This window comes from Aspergillus bombycis (genome assembly GCF_001792695.1).
Source record: "Aspergillus bombycis strain NRRL26010 chromosome Unknown contig00028, whole genome shotgun sequence".
Lineage (NCBI taxonomy): Eukaryota > Fungi > Ascomycota > Eurotiomycetes > Eurotiales > Aspergillaceae > Aspergillus > Aspergillus bombycis.
In genome coordinates this window covers 254,259-276,400 of record NW_019170030.1, presented here as the reverse complement: position 1 = coordinate 276,400, position 22,142 = coordinate 254,259, and the positions used below count along the sequence as shown (strand labels likewise).

The window sequence follows — 22,142 nt, the reverse complement described above, 5'->3', positions numbered from 1 at the left end:
CCGGGGGAAATTAACTTCCTTTGTGTGTAATTCCAGTACTACTCTTACCCTAGTCTCTGGAATCACGGACCTCGAAGCCCCCCCGTCGGTTGCCCAGTGGGTCTCCCTGTTCTCCACTCTTGAACTGCCTGTTCAGGCTTTTTTCCTTTTTTGTTTTTTTCTTTTTTTCTTTTCTGTTTTCTTTTTTTTGCTAAATGATTATTTTCCCGGGATTTCTTTAGATACGGATTTTCTCACAGCTTATTTGATATGCAGCCAATGTCTAAACTCCACTGGGCCCAAGGGCCGCAGTCGCCATGACCCAGCGACCGTAACCGCCTGCTCTTAACCTGATTTCCCACTGGATCGGCCATTCTTCCTGTTGTCCCCCCTCTTCTGTGACACTATCCCCCATTTTAGTGCCATCCGTGCTGACCCAATACCCACCATATCGGCTCAGTCGTGCAGAGTTAGTGCCCTCCTCCATACCAGCTTGATTAGAAAGTACTGTACATACGCCATGTATCGAGGGGGTTATCCCGGTTTCCCGTCGTCAGAATAGATAAACATCTCCTATTGACTTTGATGCCCCGGTCGAGAAGAGAGAGGAAGTCTAGAGCGAACGAGAACTGGAAGCGCAGAAATGCGACTCGTAGACCCGTGGTACTGGGATATTAAAAAGCGAGGAAATATATGGGGCCGTCAACCCGGCCACCATGTTGTTGGAACCGCATGATGGAAACCGTCACCGTCGGTAATCTTACAGTACCACGGCGCTGGAGACGAGACGGTTAGGGTGTTATAGTTAGTTGCGATAGTGTGTTGTGTACCTGCCGATTCCCAGGCTGACTGGCCCTTTTGACTTTCCCGTCCTCGCTCTCTCTTGCTGTCTCGCTCCACCCCCTCTCATTCATTATTCTTCGCCCCCCGTATCACCAACTTGACTTTTGTCACTCCTCTCCCATTCCTTCTTTCCTCATCCCGAAACGGGTCAATCGCTGGATTGTCTGTTGACCTGCTTTGGCGCAGCAGACCCAGCGTAAAATTTTTTTTAATTCTATTATTCTTCTTCCCTTCCCCTTTTAGTCGACATTGGTGATTCTCTCGTTCTTCATCGCGCAGGCTACTTGGAGAACACCCTTGCTCTCCGTCTTGATCGTTCTTGGCCGACTGGTCGGTTTCACGGCTTGCAATCGCGGAGTCACGCCCAAGTAATCAACAGACTGGAAGAAAACCAGATTTACACACACGCGGGAAAACGAGGATAGATCACTTGCTTGACGCAAGTACTTTTCCATAGCGTTGATTTGTTCGGTTAGACCGTGAGATTGCCAAGTATGTCCTAACCTTCATTGCTGCCCGGTCATTATTGGATTTCGACCATGAAATTGTGCTCAATGACGGTGCCCGTCGAATCTGGTTGTGCTAATCCTGGCAGTTATTCGCACCCAAGTCAAGATGGCGACACGAGCTCCGTTGGCGCCTCCGCCGAACGAGACGGAATCCTCCGTCAGCCGGATCACTCGAGAGGGCAAGAAGCTCACATACAAACTCAATGTCATGCAGCAACCTGAGCGTGCGCGAGCCTGCGGTGCAGGTGCGAAGTGTATGCAACCCAACCAGCAAGAGGAACCCGGACCGTGGATCAAGCTGATGGTTCTGACTTCATATAGCGTCCGCGGACCGTCGTCCAGTCGATCCTCCACCGGTCGTCGAACTTCGAGTATACGAGTCAGATCCCAACGATGACCTGAACAAGACCGATATCACTTTCGCATACAACGCCAATTTCTTCCTGTTCGCCACGCTGGAAACCGCTCGTCCCATGGCCCAAGGCCGTTTTGCCCCGAACCCGACATGCCCAGTATTGACTGGTGTGCCCGTAGCCGGCGTGGCTTACTTGGATCGCCCATCACAGGCCGGTTACTTCATCTTCCCAGATCTTTCCGTGCGGCACGAGGGTGTATATCGATTGAACTTCCATCTCTACGAGGAAACCAAGGACAGCAAGGACGCGAATGAGAATGCTCCGATCCAGTCGTCCATGCCCAACGCAATGCCATCGAAGCCAATGGCGCCAAAGTCGTTCCTGGATTTCCGTCTCGAGGTCGTTTCCGTTCCGTTCACCGTGTTTAGCGCCAAGAAGTTCCCTGGATTGACCACGAGTACCTCGCTGAGTCGGGTTATTGCGGAGCAGGGTTGTCGTGTGCGGATTCGACGTGATGTCCGCATGAGACGTCGGGGAGAGAAGCGCACGGATGACTACGACTACGATGAGGAGAGGGTCTACCGATCTTCTGACCGATTCTCGACCCCGGATACGCACGCGTACGCAGGCACTCCAGTTGAACGGCCGAGATCAACCAGTATCAGTACGGTGGATCCCTCGTTCCCCTACGGCGCCGATGCTCAGCGCCGGTCGTCTGGCGCGACCGAGTATGGTTTCCAGGGTGTGCAGCCGTACCAACGACCAATTCCGCCAGCACCCGCTCCCGCACCAGCCGCAGCGTCTACGCCCGCTCCTCCCGCTCCTCCCGCGGCACCATCTCATACTCCCGGATATCAGTCGCACCTCTCCTTTGGCTCCACGCAAACTCAATATCCAGCTCCCCAACTGCCTCCTACTCCACAGTCCACCTCCACGTTGGCAGCCCCGTACTCTCCCCATCCACCATATTCTCATGCTCGGAATCCATCGACGAGTGCTGAATATGAAACGGCCAGCTACCCCTATCCGCCTTCACGGATGTCCACGGAGCGTTCCAGCTATCCCAAGAGTGGTTTGCCTCCGCTCCGTTTGGAACCGCCTAAGCCACTAAATATGCCATCCGGCGAGCCACGCTCATCTGATCCGAATGCATATCATTCCATGGCTCAATCGGCGGCTCCTCGGTCTCAGACACCGTCATCCAGTCTCGTGCCTTCCCTTCCGCCCCTCAAGGCCTTATCGGGAGATTATCCCAACAGCCTCTCTCAACCATCCAGCAGTATCTCTCAGAGCCCCAGTCACGACATTGGCGCGGGCAAGAAGTTCTTGTGGGATACGGGCGCCAGCTTGTCCAAGCGGTCTTACGAAGATTCGTTTGGCCATGACGACCGTCCACTCTACAACGGCATGCGCCCTGATACGGATGGGTATCCTCGGAGGCTGTCGGATGCCGGTCGGAACTTCTACACCGACACGCGCGATGAAATGGCGTACAAACGAGCCAACGGGAGAATGGCCACCAAAATTTCCCCTGCACTCCAATAAAACAAACTGATTTGTGCTTTTTCCCCCGCTCATATAGGACGGCGTCTTGGCGAACGGTCGTCGATTGATTTCTTTCACGTAATCTGTTCCTTTTCTCTCATATTCTCTGGTGTGGTGGGCTTCAGGGATACTTTTAACGAACCAGACTTTTGATGTTTATACCACCGTTCTTTTTCTTCTTTTCTCGATCTTTGGCATTCCTGTATATGATGCTCTGCATGTGGTTTCCACGATATTCCCCGGGTTGTTCTTATCTTCGTTTTATATACGACAGCTCTCATGTTTATTATCCGATGTGTTTCCAGGCATGCTAAGGAGCCTGGGGCCTCTCGCTTCATGCGAATAGAAGTGAGTGAGCAATCAAAAACGTATCATTTTTCCTCCCAAAGTTTGGTGATTCAGTTGCGCAACGTGGATGCATTGATCCGAGACAATCCCGGGGCCTTAGACATGCGACATGCCTGATTCCACTCCTTCGACCATTTCCTTGTTTACCATGACCATGCGTGCCCCATCCACTGGCATGCAATAAATGACGTATGCGACAGATAAGATCGACGATCTTCATTCTACACAGTATATCAGAAAATTGATTTGAGTTTGACCTGCATATGACATGACTATCACCCAGTGACGTATATCGATATATATATGTTCTGTAGAGCATGTAGTGGGTGTCCACCATTCAGAAGCCATATACGGAGTAGCAAGGGCATGTAAACCAGAGTAAAACCCGACATTCCTTGCGCCGGTCACTGTCAATCCACAAGAAATATCGAAGGGCCATGGATGCTGGGAGGAACATTCCAGGAAGAAACACCATAAATGAGCCGACATAGATCAGTAAAACAGGTCCATCCTGCCTAGCCTTGTGCATTCTCTCCCTCTTTATACACTAGCAGTGACGACAGGGTATCTCTTATCATCGACTCATGATTTATATAGCCAACGCAGTGGATTTTTAACTTTATACAAGCTAGGTTTCAACCTGCAGGCACCTAGAGAGAAGAGTTAGCCCCAGACAGCCACAGAATCATCGTACACTAATAAAAAGTTCTTTGTGCAGTAGTTTCATATAATCTAAGGGAAGAATGTAATCTTCCATTAAAATGTACTTCCATTCATAACGAGCAGTGTTTATCGATATCTTATGCCCCTAACATTATCTCTTTTAGCTCTTGCGGGAAACGATGAAACGGGGATTGCACATACAAATGAAACTATTTTAGACTGGGTAAGAGTTCAGAATAAGACAAGTGAGATAAATTACACAATATTAAAAACAACGAAGGAATAGAACAACGATGCTGGATGGCCCTGTTGATGGCTAGAAAATAACGCGAATGTGAAAAGATCGAAGGCCGTATTACCCCTTCATATATCTATCTGCCTGCCACGTCCTATTTGATACTGTGGACTTCACCACCAAGAGCGCGAGCGACTTCACAGGCGGCACGCTCGCCGGACTGTATGGCTCCTTCCAGATACCCAGGGTGCTCTTCCGCCGTCTCTGTTCCGGCCCAGTGCAAGTTGTTGGTTGGCTTATGAGGCATGGGCAGAAGACCCTCCGTGGTGCCAACAGTCGCATATGCCAGATACCCGCCACCGCAGTACTCATCCGAATGCCAGGCTTTCTCGTGCCAATCCACAGGCTGGAGGACTCGATGCCCCAGATGTGGCGCAAGTCGACTCAACAGCGATTCACGCCGCGTGTTGGCATCCAGCATGTCGAGCTGGCGTGCCGGGGTGCCGGCGACTAGGAAGCACAAGTGACCAGGGCCTCCGGGTGAAGAAGTGTCAAAGACGCCGCATGCCGGGTCGTCAAGGATCAGGAATTCTCCGCCCAATCCATCGCGCCAGAAGGGCTTCTCAAAGACCGCGATGGCTTTGTAGACAACGCCCATGCGGGTGTTTTTCTGCAGTGCCGTCCGTTCGACGGGCAGCGGCGGATCGAATGTGATCTTTTGCAACATGGGTGGCGGAACCGTGATTATGACCTTCCTGGCGTGGAATTCTCGGCCTGACGCTGTACGCACCATCACGTTGTCGCTCTGGTTTTGGGATATACTTGTGATCGGCATGTCGGTGAAAATGTTCTGAGAGAGCTCGCTGGCCAACATGGATGTAGTGATGCCCATGGATTCCACAACCAAGGTGTCTTGAGCCCCACCCCGTGTCCCTAGCATCGTCAAGAGCCCTCCCGATCGAGGGATCGCCGTTGCAAAGCTGTAGACCGATGTTAAGCCCAATTCAGCGGTAGAAGACACGGCAACGAGCAGACGAAGGAATTGTCGGGCCATTTCCAAGGGGACCAAGGTTTCAATCGCTTTGTCCACAGTGACAGTGATCCAACCTTGAGGAACGTAGATCCTGCTCACCAACTCGAGGAAGGCGAGATAAATCATCGCGAGAATGACAGACGGTGAGAAGAGAGACACGGTGCGACCGTCGCGAGCAAGTGTCGGTAGACCGCGTGTGAAGGTCTGGAATGTCGTACCCTTCGCCTTGTTTACCAGAGCAGTGATGCGATGATGTCCATGCCCAATCCATTGCCCCCCAAGATCCAGGTGTGACCCGAGGCTGGTGGTGGCGGAATTCACTCTTCCACCCACCTTGGATGATGCCTCAAGTACAATGACATCGATGCCTTGACGGTTTAATTCTGCTGCAGCTGTGAGACCTGACAGGCCAGCGCCAATAACAATCACTTGCGCACGATTTCCCCGAGCCATAGTGCGAGAAGAGACAGGCCGTTTGAGGACTGTCCGAGACGATTTGAGAGACGAATGGGTGATGTCGAGTGTGAGACTACAGCCCTATCCACTGAGGCCGGCCACAGCTGTCTTATGGACAAATGCTCGAGGCGCTTACAGATGATCATGTTACAATTGAGCGCTCCTGATGGCTCGGAATCCGCGGGTGCAATGCCAGAATCTGAGAAGTGATCTACACAGCACAATAATTATTCTACCCTCGTGAGAGATAATCGCGGCTGCAGATAAGGGCTGGACTTGGCGTCCCACCGCACATCATCTGAACTTCCTATTCTGTCTTCGTGACTGTATCTTTCTAATATTAAATTGAATTAGGGTTGGGTTATCCAACAGCATAAGGCTATTCTTCCCCGCAGATCCCGAAGTCCAGAATAGGGGCCCAGAGAATGCTGAGAGTTTGTAACCAGCTGGTTCATGATCATCGGTATCAGACAAACCCGACGATGTGGTTTGTAATCATCGGTCCAGTTCACCTATTGTTAGACGATCAAAGAGTATTTTCAATCAAAACTGGTCGAAGAGGACCTAGACTCACTTTGAAAAATATATGCCATGTCTAGTCGAGGGTTCTGGTGGCAGTCAATGGATGAACTAGCTAGTCTATTCAACGTAGTCTATAAATTCCGAATTCTAATGTCTGGACTTGAAATTTTCTGTGTCAGAGACTATGTATTATGTGACCGAATCTCAAGCTCCAAGACCTTGCTCATCCCTGAGTGTAATCTGCAATTGACCCCCTTAGTGGTTTTCTAGATTTTAGGGGAAATAATTCTCCTAATCCACGAATAACGCCATTATCTGGAAACATACTACCATGCGCCTTGTTTCAACCTAAGCTGTGTATAGCAGAATTCCAATTTCTTTAAACAATAATACTTTGAACCCTCTCTTCCGTGGCAAGGACTTTGGGAGGGCCTTAAGGGATGGGTGTGGTTCAAATTGGGTTCCCGGGAACAACCCAGGAGCGTGAAGATTTGCGCCGTTTCTACCATCAGCTCTACAGGTCAACTCTGTTTTAGATTAGGTTTCCGGAAAGAAATTAGGAGTAGAGAGATTTGTACCAATTTTGTATCCCGCTGTATAGACAATAGCTCTTTTTAATTATCCTCTCAACCCTTCTGGTATTGTTATCGTAAATAGATATTAAAGAGACAGATTGAGTCATGTGTACCATGAGCCACAGAACAGATAGCCAACTATGAGGCTGCGCCGTAAGAGCAGTATGGGGCGACATCAAACTAACCAATGATTTATTTATCTGCTGGTCCATTTATACTGGCTCCTTAATTAATCGACTTGCCTGTGCTACGACGCCGCCTTCATTAGAGAAGTGTGTCGAATCCTGCTCCGAGTAAGCTCTTTACTCTAGGATACTCCCTGTGGACGCCCCCTTTGGGTACTCCGCGATACAAATCCTGGGCTGGTTAATCTGCCATTGTTTGCCACCTGGTGTAGGAGTAGGGCCAGCCTCATCGCATGTGAGACATACGTTGCATCACTTTTGTGTCTCAGGCTCGAAAGAGAATTGCAAGACGGAAATCGTCGCTCTGTGAGGGCGCGTGATCCAGGCAAACACGCTCACAACTAGGCCAAAAGGCCAGATGATTCTGAATCTACGATCTAGAAGCCATGGATCGCATCTATATCGTATACCGCCGTTACACGCTCTGACACACGGGAAAAGATAGTAGAGAAAGCGATCGCTGTTGGAAGCCAACCTGAGCAGGAGCGATGGCAGAGCGGTCTCTGTTTCGATTGTAGAACGCCTGGTCATATCACAAAGGTGTTTCCAATAGTCTTATGCCCCTCTGTACCAGGAATTGTCATCTTGCAGTACATAGATTGGGCGGCTGCTGCGATCTATGGATCAGATAGGCCAATATCGGTGCGGATCAGCACCACCGCAAACCTAACCTTGCGCCAGGCAGGGGCGGGCCGGGCGGGTCCCCAGATTTTGAAGCCGAACTAGACCAGCGCTATTCCTTATACGTCCGGGTTCAATTGGAGCAAACTACTAGAGCTTTATATACAGAATAACATTCTATGTAGAAGTGGATCAATATTCAATCAATCCAATATCTATATTATATATAGACTTTTAGGTCTATAGAAGAAAATAGTACAATTCAATCCGCCTTTGCATTACAACAAAGATGCCTTCGGGTTGATGGCTTCGGCGAACTCCGTAGTAAAGGCACTAAACAATGAGCGGTATGTTGCTAGACCGGTGTTACTGCAGTAGGTCATCATGTACTATGATGCTTTGGATGAATCCCTTACCTCCTGCGGCTGATGTGTTTCTCTATGAGTCTCAAATCTGAGGGTAACCACGCAGCTCCTGTTATACTAGATTGCAAGGGCTTCTTATGGAAGGGTTCGTTATGCAAGGACGTGTTAGGCTGAGAAGACACCGCAGCCTTTGAGAACTACAGAGGCCGTCGGTAGGGTATAAATACCCATCTTTGTTCCCTGTTGAGGACCCAAGATCAAGTCAAGCCACTTCATCAACAGAGTTCCTTATAGTCATTCTCAAACAAAAGCTCATCTTCAATCTTTCATAACCACCGCGACCATGAAGTTCAGCCTTGCATTCGCCACTATCTTGCTGGCATTCTCGAGCTCTGTGGCGGCAAGCCCTGTCTCTGCTGAGAAACAAGTTGGCCGTCAGTCTTGCTCTTCTCTTTCCTCTTTGTATATATGACAAAAAAAGGTAAAGTGCCTTTCATCAGAGCTATATTGATCACTCCGCAGCCATCCCTCCAGGTGGAAGATGCTGTATCTGGTCAGGCTGCGAGGAATGTGGCCCGCTCATCGGTTGTCGACCAAACGGCCCCAATGACGGATGGGGAACTTGCAACATGTTCTAGAGCAGCGACCTTGGGGCCTATGGCTGTGTCTGGATAAGTCGAAAATCGTATTTCCAACAACGGATCGTTGATTCTCAATCGGACTATGGTCTCTAGTCGTGGGCTAGCCGGAGATGGCTTCCAGCACTATCTTTTCATAAGCGGCTAGTATCTCTTACCGGACGGGGGTGTTGAAATGGCCGATAGGGTAGGAGTGGTATACGATACAGAGGCTGGCTGTTATGTGCTGTTAGCAGAACGAGGACAAATTTCATCGAAGCCGCTTCGAGTAACTGGAAGTCAATACTTGAGTATACCTGATTCACACAAACTATTATTCAGAAACTCTATCTTCCTCTAAGGCCCTTAGCAAATGGCAAGCAAAGGACTCCTCGCCAGTTAAGCGCCCACAAATAGAGGGCGACATATCCCAAACAGCTTGTTCGGGGAGGATGAAAGTTCCACCCTACTTGGGAAAGACTTTCCAATCAGATATCTTCATAGCATGTATAAGACCTACATCCCAAACTGCCAGCTAGAGATGGTTGAAAAGGCAGCACAAGAGAATTGTAGTATCCTCCCCATATGCTGCAATGTGACATCCAAGGACAACCCGCAGCAAGGCTTCGCTTGCGTATATTTAGAGTAGCGGAGCGTCCGAAAGCCAGCAGCAGTTCTTCACATTAATACGTAATGAAAACCCACCTCCACATCTGACATGCATAATTTCGAACCCACACTCTCTCGGCAGTTTTACCTAGAACCAGAAGATCCAGAACTGCCGATAGTCCAGTGCGGGCGATTCCTGATTCCCCGTGGTCGAGACCACCGCTGCGCACGTACGGTCCGTACCGTGATTACTACCTACTAGTAGTATCTTCTAAGGTTCTATCTGGGGGAGGCTAGCTGCCAATCGGGTCCTTTAGGCCCCTGGCTCCACCTTCTTTAACCTCGGATGCCTGCCTGTCCATCCTCCAGCTTACCTCTTAGGTCACCCCTCAGGTAGCACGCGCGGGGTCTATAGGAAGGGAGTAGTGTCACGCTCTATCCTAACAGCCACGTAGTACGTGCGCTGGAAGACTTACTAGTTCTTGAGTTGTGCCTTTCTAGTGGAGAGGTGAGATACCAAAGCAAGCAGGGGTTTAGACCCCACCTTGGGAGTTCGCAGCTGAACAACTGCATAACAACACACTAAATATCAATATGCAACGCTATCCACGTTGCATTACGCATAATCATACGTATTACGACGTTATGCATGGGAGGCTAGGCCATTCTGTCACCAGAACCATTTACAAGTCACTGATAATTAAAACTAAAGTTAGACCCCCTTTTTAAGCAGGAAGCGACAAAAGCCCTAGCAACCAATTCATCATACCTACTAGTCTTCCGAGGCAGGCAGAGTCGCGAATCGAACGGTTACAATATCCCTAGGGTATGTAAATATGGTGGTAGACGTAATGTATTTGACAGGAAGCCTAATGTTCTGGTCTTTTGCCTGGACTGTTTAGCCGACAGGCCCAGAACGCTCCGGCAGTGATCCAGCTGCATGATTCTCCACTCTCTAGCGTCCATGGGCTTCCGAGGATTTGCAGAAACGCAAGGCTACCAAGAACAGCCTGTGGTCAGCCTTTGGTGATCATTGGTATAGCCACAAGGAGAAGGCTGTGGTCACCTTCCATAGGCATATTGGAAAGTGGGCAGGACAAGCTGACAGGGAACAGTTCAACTGAGACATCGGTCCCAGTATACCCAGGTTGAATAACAAAAAGAGGAAACTATCATAGATTCAGCTCGCCACCTTCTTACCATCTTGATGGCTACCCCAGTACCAAGGAATGATAGGGCAAGAGATACTTAGGTCTACTAGTTCGTGTCTGCATACAACCATAGAAAGCTGCCCGGCGCTAGACATTTTGGGATCTGACAGCAGGACTCACAGGTACAAAGACCGAATCCTGCCAATATCACCAGCTCGGCTCTATTAACAGGGCGCCACTCCAGCCCAGTATCTGTACTCTGCATGGCCAAAACGGGAAAGAATTATAGATTCAGCTCGCCACCTGCTCACTCGTCTGACAACCAGCTCGCTACGAACAAACGGTAGATGGAGATCAGACAACTTGATTCACGGACAAGACCGAGTCTTGTCAAGGCTAGCAGCTCCGCCCCATGCCATCAAGAGTCTGGTCAATCTCAGGATCTGTAGTCTCCATAGCAAAGAGAGGAAATGATCCTAGATTCAGCTCGCCACCGACTCACAAGGCTACCAACCCCTGCTACCAAGATAATGACAGGCGAAGGGGTGTATACGCTCAGGCCTGGGTCTAGTAGTACTTCTGTACGCATAGAGAGTTCTACGGGTTGGCTGTGAAGCCTTATCCAATATATAAAGGGACTCCTATCCCCAAGCTGTCGAGCATAAACCAGCACCATCAGTTTCCATTACCTTTCATCACACGAAGCTCCCGACCTGCCAGACATCTTCACACGTTATCATCACAGTACCAAACAGGTATGAAAAGCTACCTTACCCAAGAGTCTTTCCCACAAGCTAACTCTCATCCACAAGAACCATGGAAGTCTGGACCGAGCACAAAAGCCACTCCGTGGAAGGGCACACCCTCGTGGGCGAGCTCAAATACAAAGGCCAGACTATTTGGGGTCCCAGAGCTTGCCATCCCAACACCACACAGCTGGGAAAGGCCCTCACCGACGCTGACTGGCGCTTTGCCATGACATTTGAGCACCGGGACAAATCCGTCGAAGGACATGTGCGCAAAATCAGTGTCAAGGACTGGAACGGTAACCTGCTTCTGGACGGACTTTCAACTCACGACAGCATGGATAGCTTGGCTAGGGCTGTCATGGAGAAGGTTAGAGAAGATGGCAGACCCTAAGAGTCTTAAGATTATGGCATCAACACTGTGTATTGGAAACGAGAGGCACGGTCTTGGCCAGGGGTTGCACTGGGGGAAAGTCACTCGGAAAGGCCCTTGGAGATGATGCTATGAAGAAATTATGAGCGATTGGGACACCGTTTTGCGCCACAACAGATGTTGGTGGGATGGCTTGGTATACGTATTCATTCCTTAGTCAACCAATCTGATTCTCGATGATCTTTTAGTCTTTTCTATTGCCTTTGGAGCCCCCTGGTATACGCATCACTTAGAAGACACACTGAGCTATTAACTTAATTACCAATTGTACCGCCTAGTAAGTAATAGACCACGCACCCCGTACAGTGCTGCCCCTGGAATGTTGCTGTATACTACACCATCTTCTAGCTGCAGCGTGACAGGAGTTTGAGTCTAGTATATCATATGCCTCAGGCATCAAAAGACCGCCACGTGACACTGTAAACTGCACGACTTGTCACGTGGCGGAGATGTAATGGCGTCAGCCGTGTGTGACAGCTACGCATGCCTTGGGAACATGGCTGCCACCACGGCAAGATGTATTTGAGAACCATTTTACTGGGAGCCGGGAATTTGAGGAGTAAACGTTTGGCCTCTACGGCGTACATTCTAGTCTAGAATCAATATCGTGACAAGATAATATTCAATCGAATGGCTACTCGCGGGGAATTTTTGACCCTCAGGGCTGATCGTCATTCATTCCATAAAGAAACATAACATACATACTGCAAAGATTCCCCGGCGAAACATACCGGGACAACAAACAATATGCATTGAGACGGTGAATGTTCAATGAGGGAGTATAACTATAGGCGGAATTGGCCTGAATCAAGAGGGGACAGCCTAAGGCCCTTCTTGGCGCATATTTAGTTCTCCAAACAAGAAAACAACAACAACAACAACAATCCACACTAAAAGGTAAACATTGACCTCATTTCACTCCCCCCGATTAAAACAAGACACTCCCTCGTCTCCTCTTTTCTTTCTCTCCTCTTTCTCCTCTCTCGTCCTCCCGATTTCTCACGCCGTCAACTCGTTCGTTCTGTCGTGCGCCCTGGGATAACCCGATCTCATACTAGTAGTGACCGGCGCCGTCATTGTCGGAGAAACGAGTGGGGACCAGGAGAGAAAACGAAAACGAGGGAAAAAAAAGAAAAAAAAAAAAGAAAGGAAGCGAGTGTAGGGATGACGCTGGGTGCCGAGGTTGGTCCATCCTTGACAATTAAATCTGACAGCTCTGAGAGCCCCGTTTTCTTCCTCCCTTGCGCTCTGCACGCCCCCCCCCCCCCGTCACTCCAACTCGAACGAACCAGGCCAACCCTTGCTGACGATTTGCCTTCAGCTGCGAGCACAGATGTCGACAGACGACACCCAAGCCGACCGCCAACTACACCAGACGCTCGAATCCGCCTGCCGTCGTCGCGATGACCCCGTCACTGCGCACGGGTCCCGCAAGCATTCGCGCACCGACGACTACGATGACTACGACGAGGAGGAATATTCCTCCGACTATTCCTCCGATGTCTCCGGTCGCTTCGACGACGCAGACGAAGACTACGCCTTCTCCGCACCCCCGGCCAGCTCGCCGCGATCCACGCACTCCGCGAAGCGCCGTCGCTCCAACGACTGGCCCGTAGAGGAACTGCAACCGCCGCCCCCGCTGAAAGACACCGGATCGACGGGCTCGCGCTGGCGCTCGCCCTTTCATAGTAGGAACAATTCCAGGACCGACCATGGGTCGCCACGCACCGCTTCGGGCCGGCACGGACGTCAGGCGGGTCCCAGCGGGCGCGGCCGCCGGTCGCGCTTCGTCGAGGGCATGATGAACGATAGCGTCAGTGAGAAACCGCCCAGCATCTTTCTGCGCGACGGCAAGTCCGCCAATGGACAGCAGGGCCCGACGCATCGGTCGTCCGGAATTTTTCGCTTCGGGAAGGCCATCGCCTCGGCGTTTAACCCGTTTGGTGGGTGGGGGAATGTGGGAGCGTGGAAGGGGTCGCCGTCGGCCGAGGCGAATAAGCAGCCCGTGGACGATGATATCGCGCGCGTCGAGAAGGCGTATGCGGAGTTGAAGAAGGCAGGCTATCGGGGCGCCGTCAAGGGGAAATATATGGCGGGTGCTGGGTCGCAGTCGAGCAACAACCTCGCGGACCAGACGTGGAAGTCAATCCAGGAGAAGATGGACTACAAGTCACCGACGGGACGTCACTCGAGGCAGAATTCCGGTGAGGGCCATGAGTCGAGTGGCTCGCTGCGCAATTCGTTCCAGGAGATCCGCCGTGCCAAGTCGTCACTGGGCATTACGTCGAGTTTTATCCCCCTTGGTCGTCGATCAGAGGACACCGAGCAGCCGCAACTGCGCAAGCAAAAGTCAAAGAGAGAGAAGCTGCTGCGACGGGTGAGCACGCTGGAGGAGAAGCTTGAGAAGGCCCGGCGAGAGCTGCAGGAGCTCATGGGCGACGATGCACCCCCGGTCCCGGAGCGATCGCACTGTCATGACTCAACTCACCAGAGGAAATTCGTGCCCGGTGCACTCCCTACACTCCCCTCCGAGAGGCTCCTGAACAACCACGACCCAGTATCCCCAATCTCGCCTACATCTGACTCAGCTCTCCCCATGTCACTATCAGAGAGCATCCAACGTACCATGCAGAGCCAGGGCCCTGGACCAATGACAACAACCATCGAGCCCGAGTCCACCATCAGAACCCCAGCCAAATCCCCCAGTCAGCGAACGACACAGTCGTTGGCCGTCGACAGCCCATCACTGAAGCGCAAATCGCCCGATCCCGAATCCGCCAGCGCAGCAAACACCCCCAAATCCCCGAAAGAAGGCGCAACAAACCCCACAGAGGAAGGCAACCAATCCGACTCGTCTCGCCGATCCAAATTCCCCAAGACGTTTCCAGGCGACAGTCCCGGCTCCGTAGAGCGCAAACAAACCCCGCGACACCGGGACGAAAGCAATACCCCACGTTCCCCGAGCGAAGAACGCGGCCGAAGGAGAAGAGCCTCGCAACCGCTCCGGTCGCACAGCAAGCGGTCCCCCTCGGCGAGGCGAAGGGCGTCCAATTCTCAAAACAGAGGCACCACCCCGTCGCTGCGCATGAAAAAGGGACGTGCCGATCTGCGATCCACCAGTACGCAGGCGATGAACATCGATAATCACGATAAAGAGAACCAGCACGCAATCCACTCCCGACAGAACCAATCGCACTCAGACCCGATTGATCTGGATCAACCTGATGCAAGCCCGAATTCATCCCCAACCAAGAAAAAGGAACATCGATACACATACAACTACATCCCGCCCGTACCCCCATTACCTAAGGATATAGCCGCAACAGCCGCGAAAGTGGACCGAAGGCTAGCAAAGGAGATTGAGAGGCGCGAGCGGAACCGGAGATCAATGGCTCAGGGAAAGATGAACGGCAAGGCTGGGGATGCGTTCCGGTGGCCTGACGATATCTTCTGATGCTCTTTTGGTGTTGGAAGGACGTCATCTGGAAAACAGGACAGGACGAGCGTTGGATACATATCCAGCCTACCAAGGAGAGAAGGAGGAGGAAGAACGGCGAAGTGTTCTATTGGTACACTCACGCCAGGAGAGAAGAGTAGTTGTTGAAGTTTCCTATGTTAATACTCACGAATCTAACGAAGTTACGACCATTCCCACATACTCCTCAACCAGAACCACATTAACCACCCACATATCTATCCCCATATACCCCTGAGAACCCAACCTCAACACCCACCCCACACAAACCAAAAACAACTACAAAATAGCCGTAGCATTAGCATGCGACCCGACGCCCCCAACGACATTAGCGGGCGCACTCGTCAAAAAGCACGTCCACTTGCCAAGCTCTCTACACCGAGTCGCCAGGCGCTCCAAATCCCACATCTCGCCGAGCGGCATACCCCACAGCGCCAAGATATTCTGATGGATATACCCGCCCTCCTTGACAGGGGGCCAAGCCTCAAACGTCGGCGAATCGCCCGCGACAGCCGCAAAATAGCAATCATGCAACCAGTCCAGGATCTCCTCTTCCTGGTTCAGGCCGGCCCAGGTCAACTCCTCGTGGGCGCGGGTGGCGGCCGCGTGCCGCTCCGCGGAGGAGAGCTGGTGGTAGCGTTCGACGAAGCCGGAGCGGACGAGGAGGATGTCGCCGACGCGGACGTCGCCGCCTTGGGAGGCAGGCCGGAGATCCAGGCCTTGCGATTTGGCGCAGGCGTGCAGGTCGGCCATGCTGATCGGGTGCCGCGTGTACGGGTCGTACTGGATGTTGTGGGTGTTGGCGTAGTGGCGGTAGTCGAGCAGGATGGCGCGCGTGGCGATGCCGTGCGTGGCCCAGTGGTGGATGCTGCCTCGGGCAGTGCAGTTGGGGCCTGGTTCGATGTCGGTTGAGCTTGTCTGGTTGTTATTGTTAGTATCAGTGTAGAGGGGACTATTCTTGGATATTTCATAAAAAATATATATGTATGTACGTACTCCATTGTAGAAGAGCTTGCTGTCGATGTGGGAGAACTGGGGTTCGTTTGTTAGCTTTCTTTTCCTTTCTATTCTTATTCTTATAGAGATAGAGTTAAGATAGGGGAGAGACGTACATGGCGAAACCCATCCCATTGAGTCCCGCTCTGCGTGTTCAGAGTATATATATCGTCGTACGCGACATCCTTGATCAGCGTTTTGATACTGTGCTGGAAGGTCTCGCGTCCGAAAGCCGGTGTCTCGGGGACGTTGACCGGAAGACTTGATGCAATCAATTCATTAGATCTCCGGACTCTCGTTACGAAATGAGCAAACAACTCACTCCAGTCGGAACATCTCGCCGGTCTGAACTTCCGCAGCGGCGGCTTTGACTCTGGCCGGGGTGAGCAGGTTCAGACGTCCTATCTACGACCACTCAGTATGACATCCTCATGCTAAAGGCTACGTCCAGAGTGAAGAAACGAACCTCGTCATCCTTCCCCCATACCCAGGCTGCACCTTCTGGCGCCCCGGGGATCTTAGGAAGTTCCTTGCGGGAGGGAAACTGCGTACAGTTGGGGTCCCAGGGGAGGTTGTCGGGGATTTGGGTAGTCATGTTGGCGTTTAGACTGGGACTTGTTGACGAAGGAAGTGAGGTGGACAAATGGTCAGCTAGTTTGCTGAGTCGTTTTGAGGTACTGGCCATGTTGGAGGTCTGGCCCAATTATATAGTTATAATACTGCGGTGTAGGCGAGGTGTCTCGGGTCTGTCTTCTGGAGATTTCGGTGGGACAGTGGATCAAGGCGGGTCTGTAGATGGCTTCAGAGGACGACGGATGGAGCCATTTTGAGGGAATAGCATTCCTGCGAAGGGCGTGCCGTGGTTGTGGTTGTCAAGTCTCCATCCATATCCGCAATCAGCTACTTCACCGAGGCAGTAAACCTGGAACGTCATGTTGTGGATGCGGGGAACAGCACGTTTAGTAATCATAGTGCAGATCAACTCCTCAACAGCCAGAAGAGGCGTAGATTGACAAATCAGAGACTACGGCGTTTTATCTGTCATGGAGCTCTTCAGTCGGTTCGCAGTTTAGGTCTATACCGAGAGAGGGGTCAAGATAGCCGACGGCAAATTAGCAGCTGCAGCAATCGCAAAGCTTCTCCGTCAAGAGGCAAAAGCTTATAAATGCACAACTCGTGGGAGTTATGCATCATGGGTCCTACATCAGCAATTACAGATTACGAGCAAAAGCACACAAAATGGTAGACCAAACGGTCTCCGTTTTTCTCGTTTTCATTCATGTCAGATCCTTGGGATCACTTGGAGTATGGTACAGGAGAAATCAAGGTCCCAAGTCGTATCCAGCTTTCCGTGCGAGCATCTCCAGAGATACTTCCAGTGGCACTCCTTCAACAGGCGCCGAGTGTTTGACAGGGACCAGAAACCTCCATGAATCAAATATGCAGGCATAGTATGTGGGAAACAAGCCAACTTATGCCGCCATGCCCGGGACTGCACGACTGCGCCGGGAAGACAAAACATGATTATCATCAAGATATGTGATCAATGCAATGGAGGTGATGACCAACCCATGCAACATATGTAAAACGCCATAATTCGACGCCGCGTAACGAAAAACCATCCCAGCAGGTAATTCACCAATCCCCACCGTAACCATAAAACATCCCAAACATGAGGAGATCTTGACTGTATGCCAAGTATTCGTGAGAAGGTACCATCAGACGCCGGGTAATATCAGAAACAAGCCATGGAAGGACGCATCACTTCCAGAAAAGGCAAAATAAAGGAAAATATTCAACGCTAAGCGCTTCAAGAAATGCGACGGGAGATCGGAATCAGGTCGAGGATGCCACAAGGCAGGACTAGTTCTGGGCAGGGACGCCGGTGGACTGAGACATATTACGGCCTCCACGCACACCACCACGGCCACGGCCACCGTAGCCTCGACCATAGCCGCCGCCGCGACCACGGCCATATCCTCTACCTCTGCCACGGCCCCGGTAACCGCCACGATAGCCGTCGACACTACCTTGACCGAAGGTTTCAATGTTACGCTTCTCTTCTTCACCGCGCCACTCTCGGCCACCGGCACGAGCGACACTGCCTTCTTCGCGATCCCGAGCTTCACTCGAAATATTGTCAAAGAACGAGCTGGACTTGTTGTACGCAGCAGCATAGCTATCCGGGGTTTCCGGTTCGCCATTGGGGATGTGAGGCTCGACCTCATGAACAGGAGAGCCCGTGGCAATGGCTTCCTTGACCAAGTCCTGCTTGTTAAACTTGGCATTGGCGGTCTCGAAGTCGTAGTCCGTTTCCGGAACTTCGATCTTCTTTCCCTGGTGCTGGCCGCGGTGACCACCACCACGGCCGCCACGAGGGTGATGACCACCCCGGGGTGCACGGTGCTCATAAGGCTTCATTTCAGCCATCTGCTTCGTGACACCCTCAACGGAGGCATCGCCGGGCTTTTTCTGAGCGCCGGGTTGTGGCAACTTAGCCATAGCAGCTGCTACGGCAGCAGTAGCAGCACGAGTAGCTTCAGTGATGGCTGCCTGGGCCTGACCCTGTGGGACACCAGCGGGGCCAGGAACCTGAGGAACTGGCGGCTTACCGGGGGCGGCAATAGGGATGGCAGGCTGCACACGTCCACTTCTGGGTCCGGTAGGTGGCGCCTTAGCGGTTCCAGCCGTGACGACCTGAGTAGGACCAGTAGCCGCCTGAAGAGCCTCCGAAACAGGCGGCTTAGACTCAACGGGCGGAGTGGGGGCATTTTGGGCCGCATTACTAGGTGCAGGCGTGCCATTACGGCTACCAGGCTTACTGGAGGGCTTATCAGAGACGGGCAGTTCGGATGTGTTCTTAGGCAGGTTCATAGGACCCGCACCGGGCATTGGCCGCGGCGGAGGGGGGGTCTGATGCTGGCCGCCAGGACCCATTGGCATCTGGGGAGGAAATTGGCCTGGCTGGGGGAACCCTTGTCCGGGAGGGGGGAACCATCCTGGGGGAGCTCCATAGGGCATATTTGGGAACCTGGGCCGGGGGGGAAACCAGGTCCACCAAAGCGTTGTCCATAGGGTGGGTAGAAGCCTCCTTGGAATTGTGGTTGGGGGTATCCAGGCGGCGGCGGCGGACGGGGCATCTGAGATTGTTGTGGCGTCGTGGGATTGAGGGGGGATTCCTTGAGGGGCGGGTCCTGGACGAGACATGCTCTATTTTTTTACAAGGTTAGCCAAAATCCCTTGTAGAGTCCAAAGACAAAGTTGCAAGCAAGGTACGAAGTCCATGATCTGATCAGAAGGAAGGCAACGGAAATCTCCACACGGTTTTTGCGCTGTTCGGAACAGGTCTGTGTTTACATCCGAAATAGTTCATCATAAGATCATTTTTACCGACTGCGAAGGTCGGTGGACTCGAGACACCAGCTACGACTATGGGAAGTATCTCTGATATTGTGGTTCGACTTACCCCTAGAATGGCCGGATCATCTGGCACCTGTGGAGGCTCTGGGGCTGCATCGTCCTTCTTGTCCTCGGCTACACTGATGTCCTTTACATCGCTGCCACGGAAGACGATGTATTCATAGATATTTGAGGCAGGTGGAAGCTCATCTGCAGGGTTGCCTCGCCGACCCTCGGTACCGAAGGACACGACATTCTCGAGAGCTATTGTGGACGCTTCAGGGTTGATCTCATGCAAAGTACCCACATAGCTGCGCCGGGGGGGGTCAGTAAGATGCACGGCCATCGTGGACGAGGATTAGAATCGACAAGGAAGCGATGGTTACATACCGAATGTCACTCTTGGAAATCAGGTTGAACCGCTGACTGCCAGGTGTTAACTCCAGCCTAGCCGCACAAACCCTGGTTCAGACCAGTAGGCATTGAAGACTGACCCTATAAGATGGTTCATATCCATATTGAAGGGAGAGATGCGCGTCAATCGCGCAAGAGAAAAAGGAAAGAAACGATGAGAGAGGAGGGGAAAGGGGGAAAGACGGTGGTTTATAAAGGAAGGAATTGAGAGCAGGAAGAGAAAGAAGGAAAGTGAAGGAAGAGGGAAGAAGAAGAAAAGGTGGAACTTCTGGTTTTGTGGTGGGAAAAGCTTTTCGGGATACGGCGGGCAACAGAAGCTCAGTGTGCAGTTCTTTCGTCTCGTTTGCCGGAAACAATTCAATCGGTAGAAGATAACCAAACTCCACTCCGCATTCTCCATCTGCATTTCCCCTCCACTTCCCCTGCATGCGACACATTAATTCCCAGGAGGCAGTCTACGTATTACTTATTCCCCGGTGATTGATCAATCACTTTTGCTCAAGATGTCTCGTTCTTCTCATCGGGATGACTTCTTTCAAACTACGTTAGTCCTACGATCCGTCTATAGAACTTCGCTGCCTTCTTCCTCTTCACTCACGCTTTCCAGTCGCTGATCTTCCTTTCCGTATTTCCAGGGCTGCCCTTGACGAGCAGAAGCGAAAGGACGCTAAATCTAAAAATACAAATGGAGACCCCATCAGGCTACAAAGTAAGATCTTGGCAGTCGAGGCAGACCCTCTGAATCCTGGCGCCGTATTCGTGGCACAGAGTGGTGGCACGGTCAGAAAGATTATACTCGAAGTAGGTGCACGGTGTCCTTCTTGTTGGATGCCTTGCTGGGATACGTAACTAAGCCAATCGTCATCTGCCTCGCTTCACATGTAGACAGGTGAAACTGCTGCTCTTTATAAAGGACCAACGGCCCCCATTACAAGCGTCTGCTTTAGCCCCGACGGTCGACTACTATTCGCCGGTTGCTGGGATAAATACGTCTGGTGCTGGGATGTGGCGTCGAAGGAAGTGAAACAGAAATATGAAGGTCATACCGACTTTGTAAGAGCGGTAGTCACTACCAGACTCCAAGGCAAGGATGTCCTCGTCTCCGGCGGGGCTGACGCGCAGATCTTGGTGTTCGATATTGCCAGTGGTGAGCGGCTCTCCGTCATGAAGGGACATGCCAAGGGTATCCAGGGACTTGTCGTAGATCCGGTCTCCTTAGATTCTGACAACCAAGAGTTGGTTGTTTTCAGCGCTGGCAGCGATCGGGAAATCCGCAGTTTCGACATCGCCAGTGGCAGTAAAGACCTGACTGGCACAGACGCCATCCTAGCCCATGATACAAATGTGTACAAGCTCTTCTTTGACCGGGATGCCGACTTGTGGACTGCTTCTGCAGACAAAACTGCAAAATGCCTCGTGCGAGAGGAAGGCTGGAAGCCGAATTTGACATTAACTCACCCAGAGTTTGTCCGCGACGTAGTTGTTTACGAGCAGGGAGGTTGGGTTGTGACAGCTTGCAGAGATGAAGAGGTTCGCGTATGGAATCGCTCGGTAAGTGTTCTCGTCCAGCCTGTATGCTCTGTCTTTACTAATATGATGAACAGACCGGACAACTTTACCATACATTCTCTGGCCATTTCGAGGAAGTCACAGGGCTAGTACTCCTCGGCTCAACACTCGTCAGCGTCGGTATCGATGCCACCATCCGTCGGTGGTCCTTGAAGCCCGAAGACCTCCAGATCGCTGTAGAAAAGGCCAAGAACACATCGACCGAGGAAGAACCAGAGCCAAACACGGGATCAATGCTCACGGAGGAGGAAGAGCGTGAGTTGGCTGAGCTTTTGGAAGAGGACTGATCGAGTTTCTCATGCGAGCTCATGACATCCCATACATGATCCACGAAATAGAATTCATTTCCTAGAACTTATACCACGATAACGCACGGTGACAGAAGAAGGGTAATTAGACTAACGTTATCTCACAACGATTTAATCTTAACAATAGAGCTTTCGTCAATGGTCATATCTACATAAATTTAACCATCGGGCTCTCTCAACCGGCTCCATG

At 51.7% G+C, this 22,142-nt stretch overlaps 6 protein-coding genes across 6 annotated transcripts; 3 read left to right on the top strand and 3 right to left on the bottom strand.

Annotated features, from left to right (window-relative positions):
* Positions 1-1,437: 1,437 nt before the first annotated feature.
* On the top strand, positions 1,438-3,232 carry veA (sexual development activator VeA; the record flags this gene model as incomplete). Its single annotated transcript, XM_022532174.1, has 2 exons — positions 1,438-1,585; positions 1,653-3,232. 2 exons carry the CDS (start codon positions 1,438-1,440, stop codon positions 3,230-3,232), a joined length of 1,728 nt encoding a protein of 575 aa, XP_022390528.1.
* A 1,400-nt stretch (positions 3,233-4,632) lies between these two features.
* ABOM_005044 (flavin monoamine oxidase family protein) lies at positions 4,633-5,964 on the bottom strand (the record flags this gene model as incomplete). Its single annotated transcript, XM_022532173.1, has 1 exon — positions 4,633-5,964. One exon carries the CDS (start codon positions 5,962-5,964, stop codon positions 4,633-4,635), a length of 1,332 nt encoding a protein of 443 aa, XP_022390527.1.
* A 5,464-nt stretch (positions 5,965-11,428) lies between these two features.
* Positions 11,429-15,245, top strand: ABOM_005043 (putative nuclear RNA binding protein; the record flags this gene model as incomplete). Its single annotated transcript, XM_022532172.1, has 2 exons — positions 11,429-11,728; positions 13,113-15,245. 2 exons carry the CDS (start codon positions 11,429-11,431, stop codon positions 15,243-15,245), a joined length of 2,433 nt encoding a protein of 810 aa, XP_022390534.1.
* Positions 15,246-15,545: 300 nt separating this feature from the next.
* ABOM_005042 (uncharacterized protein) lies at positions 15,546-16,947 on the bottom strand (the record flags this gene model as incomplete). Its single annotated transcript, XM_022532171.1, has 5 exons — positions 15,546-16,184; positions 16,263-16,298; positions 16,379-16,523; positions 16,585-16,667; positions 16,729-16,947. 5 exons carry the CDS (start codon positions 16,945-16,947, stop codon positions 15,546-15,548), a joined length of 1,122 nt encoding a protein of 373 aa, XP_022390533.1.
* Positions 16,948-18,125: 1,178 nt separating this feature from the next.
* On the bottom strand, positions 18,126-20,178 carry ABOM_005041 (putative G2/M phase checkpoint control protein Sum2; the record flags this gene model as incomplete). Its single annotated transcript, XM_022532170.1, has 4 exons — positions 18,126-19,472; positions 19,729-19,972; positions 20,031-20,108; positions 20,156-20,178. The coding sequence occupies 4 exons, from the start codon at positions 20,176-20,178 to the stop codon at positions 18,126-18,128; spliced, it is 1,692 nt and encodes a 563-aa protein (XP_022390532.1).
* Positions 20,179-20,578: 400 nt separating this feature from the next.
* Positions 20,579-21,931, top strand: ABOM_005040 (WD40 repeat domain-containing protein; the record flags this gene model as incomplete). The annotated part of the gene is made up of 4 exons (XM_022532169.1): positions 20,579-20,619; positions 20,711-20,876; positions 20,961-21,626; positions 21,680-21,931. The coding sequence occupies 4 exons, from the start codon at positions 20,579-20,581 to the stop codon at positions 21,929-21,931; spliced, it is 1,125 nt and encodes a 374-aa protein (XP_022390531.1).
* Between the last annotated feature and the right edge of the window lie 211 nt (positions 21,932-22,142).